The 6,849-nt window shown below is 43.7% G+C and overlaps 1 protein-coding gene across 6 annotated transcripts in view; it reads left to right on the top strand.

The window, feature by feature from the left end:
• OXNAD1 (oxidoreductase NAD binding domain containing 1) overlaps nt 1-5,648 on the top strand; it is a 37,094-nt gene extending 31,446 nt beyond the window's left edge. For all 6 annotated transcript variants that reach the window (XM_077865288.1, XM_077865291.1, XM_077865294.1 and 3 more), the window contains 3 exons: nt 3,268-3,510; nt 4,290-4,398; nt 5,076-5,648. In XM_077865288.1, the coding sequence (XP_077721414.1) occupies nt 3,268-3,510; nt 4,290-4,398; nt 5,076-5,230 (507 nt within the window). In that variant the 3' untranslated portion in view covers nt 5,231-5,648. The remainder of the gene's footprint in view (nt 1-3,267; nt 3,511-4,289; nt 4,399-5,075) is intronic.
• Nucleotides 5,649-6,849: the final 1,201 nt, after the last annotated feature.

Genomic DNA, 6,849 nt, shown 5'->3' on the forward strand with positions numbered 1-6,849 from the left:
CGTGACCTGCCCTGGTCCTGGTCCACAGCTCCCTGCTTGGTTTCATGCCTCATTGGCATTTCAATGAAGGAACTTATTCTTAGAGGCTGAAGAAAATCTCCAAGTGGCATTGCTTGAATGCACATTTTAATTGTAGTGCCTACTCCACTCTGCCCGGTGGGAGTTGCAAACAGCCTTTATGAAGTCAGATTTTTCTTGGAACCGTTCTCAGGTGGCTATTTTCCTCCTGAGGATTTGTCTTATTAAGCTATTAGAGTGGACAATGGAGGCACGTGAGTGTCTGGGTGGCAGCAGGCCGCTCTATTGGGACATGGGATAAAGTGCCATAAATGTCTTCCTTTATTTTATCTGCTTTGGCTCAGGCTCCTGGCAGGGTAAAGGGTTCTAGACAGCTATTGTGTGCTGGGCTCCAGTTGCTGTGGAAAAGTTGTTTATTTCCCAAGTAGAAAATCTATACCCAAAACATGGCTGTGTAATTGAAGGTAATGTCCTTTTACTCACTTCCATATTACAGCGTGCAGTACTTTGAGTGTTGTATTCGTGCTACCTTGGCAGCTTTTATTGATCAATAAAAGACAAAGATGGCTTTTCATTCTTTCCAGATGCTAGCAAATGAGAAGATAGATCTATTTAAGATTATTTTGTCACTCGGGAGATGGCAGGCCCCTTTATTTTTTTTTATTTTTATTTTTTTTTTATTATTTTTTTTTTTTGCCAACTTTAGATCTTTGAAAATACTCTGGTTTCAAAACACAGTTCTCTAAAGGCTTTGCTGTCATTACTAATCCTGCTGAAGATGATCACTGGAGAAAATGATTTCTTTCTCATTTCTTAGTTTCTTTTACTCATAGATTCTTAGAGATAAAGGGAGACATGTACAGGCAAGCAAGATGGGGAGTGAGGGGACAGAGATTAAATCTGTTGTCATCATTAGGCAGAACTTTTCATACCATAGCTTCTGTTTTAGAGACTTGAAAAGAAAGGGCATTTTGAAGCACTTTGGTAGCCAGTGTAGTGATCCGAGATTGTACTTACTCCTAACAGAATGCTCCATTGCTGCTAATTTCTCTTGTCAAGAATGAAAACCCACTTACCATCCTTCGTGTAAAAATGGCCTATATATAAGTTTAGCTGTTTTTCTTTTCCCTCCGGGAAAGGATTTCCCTTTGCTTAATAGTTTGTTACAGGAAAGGATCTCTTTTGTGAATTAGAATAATTTTCTTTTTTTTCTCACATTTCTCTGAGACTTTTTTTTTTTTTTGAGACTAAATCTTCTTTAAGATTTAACTTCTTTAAGTTGTAAAGTTCCAAATTCAATTCATGTCAGAAAGTACTTACCTGCCTACCTGCCATATAGGGTGTCAAGGAGTGAATGCTGAGGGTTTGGTCTTTAAAAAGCACATGATTACTTATTGCTTCTTAAGAGAGAGTTCATTTAGTTGATTTACATCAGGAACATGTAATGGAGCAAACTTTTGCTCTTAATACAAATTTCTTTAGTTCTAGATTCTGTTTTTTAATGACAGGGAAGAAAGAAGCAGGTCCCCCAGAGCTTTTCTCCATGACAGCTTCAGTGACTGAAACACCTCCTCTAACAGAGCTTGATGCCAGCAAGCTGTTCTTCCGCCACACGGTGTATCATGTGATGGCCACCACAGCCCTGTGAGGTGAGCAGGACAGGTGTTGGTACCCATTTAACAGATGCAGCAGCAGAGGCTCAGAGAAATGAAGGAACTTGAGGGATTTCATAGGCTGTGATTAATAGTCATTCTTCTCTGACTCTTACATCAGTACATTTTCTCCAAACTAGAGGTCTCAACTCTCTCAGATCCAATGCCCTCTTTCTAGAACTACCCGAAATGAAACTCAAAGTTAATGTAATCACGTGAAAAAATTTTTTGGGTGGCATAATTCTCCAAGTGTAATGCCAAGGAGAAATAAAGAAAACTCGTAGATTAAATAGTAATTAGGAATCCCTAATGAGAGACTATGTATTTCACTATATCAGTGGTTGGGCAGATCTTAACTAGAAGATGGAATAAAGTGGTCAGATGGCTGTTCCTCAACGCAGAATCACTGTGAGTGCACTGTCTACTGATGCAGGTGGTACAAGCTGTTGTATGGAGACATGCGTGTTACCAGTTGGGATGTGGTTGTTCAGAACAGTGGACATACTTGGTAATGTTCTGGATACAGTAGAATATAATCTATAAGGTGGTTACATTGTGGAAAATTCAGACTCCACTGTGCAAGAAATGTTTTGGGTTTTTTATGAATGAGTTAGGATCTCGTCTCAGATCATTACAAATTAATTTTCACCTACATGTATGTCCCATGGGCCATTCATAAGTTTCTGCAGGGCAGTCCTGTGCATTGGAGATAATGTGCTGCTAAACTGGCTCTCTGAGTACAAAAAGTCATGACTTGCAGCATTTGCTAACTTCTGTGCTGCAGATACTCAGTGGCTGATTTCAAACTGCCAGTAGAAATGTTCATGAAATTCTTCAAAAATTACCCATCAGCTCAATAGGAGCCAGCTCCAGGGTGCTGCTAACTTCACAAGACATCTAGCATCTCTGGTCCTGCCTTCTAAATGCCAGTTGGGCTTTCCAAACCATTGTGACAACAAAAAAAGTATCATCACATGTTTTGTGGTAGTCACCCCCTGGTGAGTGAAGCCTCTGCTGCCTGTCCTTGCTGCTCCAGGGAGAAGTGAACAGGACTGAACAGCACCATAGCGCAGGCCTCGAGCCTGCACAGCAGCTCTGGCTGTGCCCTGCTGGTGACCTGGATGAAGCCCCCCAGTACCCAGAGTCTTCTCTGGTGAGCCCAAGGCAGCCACAGTGTAATGACACTTGCCCCATCCTGCCAGTCTGAGTTCCATAGCTTTGATCAGAAAACAGGAGCACCATACAGAAAAGGAAGCTCCTGCTTCAGAGCTATCCCGAGTCCAGTGCCACTTTCCACAACCCAGTTCATCACCTAAGAAGTTAACAAATGGCCAGATGACCGAAGTGAGCATCCTTTTCTCTGTTTTGGAGTGGCTGTGCAGTATGGGATCAGGAAGGCAGAGTGGCAAATGGCCTCTATAATGGACAAGTGGAACCGGTTCACAGTGCCTTGGGACACTTGAGAACCGGCCATAAAAATAGTCCTCAACGCTGATAAAGATGCAGGAGGTAGATGCCGTCCGTTTTCTTCAAGAAGAGCATCAGGTGTAAGACCTGTGCCACAAAGGACTAACAGATCTTTTCTTTCCTGCCTTAGTGTACACTTGACTCTGAAGTGGCTGTGAGAGTGGGTGGAGAGTTCTTCTTTGACCCACAGCCTGCAGATGCCTCTAGAAACCTCGTGTTGATTGCAGGAGGAGTAGGAATTAACCCTCTGCTTTCCATCCTGCGGCATGCGGCTGACCTCCACCGAGAACGGGCAAACAAGGGAAAGGGCTATGAGGTCGGGACGATAAAGCTGTTCTACAGTGCAAAAAATACCAGCGAGCTCCTGTTTAAGGTAAGGGACGAGTGCCCGTCTCCTAGCAAACTCGTGTCATGGTGTGACTCGTCCACAGACCTCTCTTCCTGTTCTTTCTGTCTTCTGTGTGAGAGTTCACTGCCTCAAAACGCTGGACAGGGCTTATCGTGTTCAGGTGGGAATTAACATACGCTTCTCACGCAGGACTATGAAACAGCTCGTGTTCAGGAGGCTCCCGTGAAGGGACCCGACAGGACAGGTCTGGCGGGCTTGGGTGTGGAGGCAGAGGAACAGAAAGGTCACCACAGCCCTGAGGCTCTGCTGAGCCAGGAGACCTGGGGTGGAGGGTGCTCGCATGTCTCTGGAGTAGGTGAGGGGCAGAGTTTGGCTGCGGCTGGGTGAACAAAACCCCCACCGGTTGCATCTGTTGAAAGGAAGTACATTTGACAGGAGAAGGCTTTCACTCCGGATTGCCTTGCAGCTGCAGGGATGAACAAAAGAACAGCAACAGTTAAAAGACACAACTGTGGTCAGTGAAACTGCTGCTTAATTGCCAATGCCTGAGAGAAAGGGAAAAGAAAAAACTCCCGGAGAGTTAGTAATATGCTTGTTAGCATATTCAGATTTCAATTAAAGCCAAATAGCCCTCTGTACTCTGAATGCTCTGGCCTGCTAGGCTGCAAACAATACCTCTCTAAGTAGAGAGGAAGAGTGGCAGACGTGTGCAGAATGGGAGTCGAGGTTCAGCGGCAGTGGTTGTGCACATCTGTTTTGATTTTTAAAAATTGTAGTGTGACCAACTATGTTTGACATTCCAGAAAAATATCCTCGATTTAGTAAATGAATTTCCTGAGAAGATTGCGTGCAGTTTGCATGTTACAAAACAGACAACGCAAATCAGTGCAGAACTCAAGCCCTACATCACGGGTGAGTCCCCTAAAGATATTTTGACTAACTCCATGCAGTTGTCTGCTGGACGTGCTAGTTGGTTGAGTGTAGATGCTTTACTGTCCGAGGCCACTGGCTGGTAATGCCGCTACCTGGAGAACTGGGAGGTGATTCCTCATGGAAAAATAAGGAGGGATTCGGTTGGATTTACTTACTGTATTCAGGTTTCTTGCTGCCCATGTTAAAATTTATTTTCCGCATATTGCAAAGGGGACCTTTGCGTCAACACTGTAGTATGCACACGGAGAATTTATATTCCAGCCTTAACTGAAGTCATGCCATTTGCCATTAATGGTCATTTAACTTGCTCGTGGTTTCCCCTGCTTGGAAAGATTCTTCACCAGTTTATTTACTTTGCTGAAGCCAGTTCTGAATCTCTACCAAAGATCAGTAAGCTAACTGGCCCTGTCCGAAGAGTGTGTTCTGGTCAGCTTCCCACTTTGCTTGCTGTCAGCTTAGGGAACCCGGAGATGCACTCTCTGCTTGGGTCTGGCACCCGGTGCTGCCACCAGGAGCCGTCCTGTGAATGACCCCACCCTAGACTCCCTAAGCTTGGGTTACTGGAAATAAACCCTCTTGCTGAGTTGTGGTTAGTCCTTCCCCAGTTCAGTACAGGCATGTCCGGCTTATTTGGTGTTTATTCTGTTTTTTGGTAGAAGGAAGAATAACAGAGAAGGAGATAAGAGATCATATTTCAGAAGAGACTTTGTTCTATATATGTGGCCCACCTCCAATGACAGACTTTTTCTCCAAGCAACTGGAGAACAGCCATGTTCCCAAAGAACACATTTGCTTTGAGAAGTGGTGGTAGGGAGCAGGCAAAGGTGGAAAAGAGAAAGCCGTGAAATCCACTCAGGACAGGAACAGAGACAAGATTTGTGGCATAACGGATTTACCTCCTATTCAGCTTTTTTTTTTTTTTTAAGCCTGAACTAAGTGACCAGCTGGAGCATAAAAGAAAAACCAGCTCACAGACTTAGATGATAAATTTTTTTACAAAGACTTCATTGATTAAATTATTTTTACTATATATCCTTTTATTAATAACTGATTATCTCATGCTGTATCTTGAATTGATCAATACAGATTTTCTTTCCTCTTAGGGAAAAAAGAGATACATACTTAAACTTAATCATTTAAAAATGTGGTTTCCTGTGTAAAATGTAAGCTATCTTTATTTGATAGCAACCTTTATATCTTATGCTCAATAAACTTATAATTTAAACACATTCCTAATCATTTTATTTTGAAATTTCTTTCTATTTAATGTCTTCGTTCACTTTACTATGCCTGAAGCTTTGCTTCTTCAGACTGTCAAAGTTGGGTTTGGAAATGGAAGCTTATGAGGAAACTGCTTCAGGGAATTGAATATCTGGCATGTTGGCTTAATGTTAATGAATGTCCTAAGTATGTATCCTGACTGATTGTTAGTTTCTTCTCAAACGAAACCCTTCCTGCGCTCTGTGTCTTGGCCGCCTGCCTTACCACTCTACGTAGGAGGCGGCTTCTTGTTTGGGACAAAGGCGTCGGTGACTGCTGGACTGCATGTCGAATCTGCCTTCAATGACTAGGCTGGCTGCCTGTAAAAAATGTGCTGAGGATTGATTAGGGGGTACAGAGCCATTTCCAAATCCTGCTTTTCTGCCTTTTATTTCATTTCTTTGCCAAGGTTGTTCTTGGCACCAGTAGCTCCTCAACATACTACTCGTTGAATGACTGAAAGAAAGCAACTGGCATTTAGCTCCTTGATAAGCCTGGGGGTTGGGAGGTGGTCCCCAGAATGGGTAGAGAGAATGGTAGAGCCTCATCTCAGGGCTGCTGTAATGAAACTCCTAGAAAGCAGACTGCTGTTCTTAACCTTAGTTTAGATTTTTAAAAATCCAAAACAAGTCCTTAGGCTGAGGCCAGGCCATTCTTTCTGTGACACACAGTGTTGGGCCTGAAGCTACCAGCTTGGAGAACACTGTAAGAAGGAGAAGGCAAGATCAGTTCTAGAGACACAGGAGCCCCAGTTGGGATTCTGTTCCTGAGCTGATGGGAAAAGTCAACTTGCCTCTTGTCATCTGTGGCTATAGGCCTCCCAGGGACTTTGGGGCTTAAACACAGAATGGATTTATGGGGCCTGATGATGACTGGCACCACTGTTCTCAGTCATCATCTCAATGACTCTGCCCCATTTTGGATGTTGTCAAGTTTTAAGCAAAGATCATTCGTCAACTATTTCCATCCCAGATTTGAATTCAGCAGGAGGAAAGGGGGGCTGTTGACCTGATGGGAATTTCAAAGTTTATCCAAGGTGCACTGGTCACCAGTGTTTCAGAGGTGAGGTCTGGCCACTATAAGGAGCCCTGACTCATCAATTGGCCCCAAAGTGCTCAGGCCCAAGGGCTGGGCTTTAGGGCTGAGTACCCAAGAGGCACAGGAGCATAG

This window comes from Canis aureus, chromosome 22, assembly GCF_053574225.1.
Source record: "Canis aureus isolate CA01 chromosome 22, VMU_Caureus_v.1.0, whole genome shotgun sequence".
NCBI classification, from domain to species: domain Eukaryota; kingdom Metazoa; phylum Chordata; class Mammalia; order Carnivora; family Canidae; genus Canis; species Canis aureus.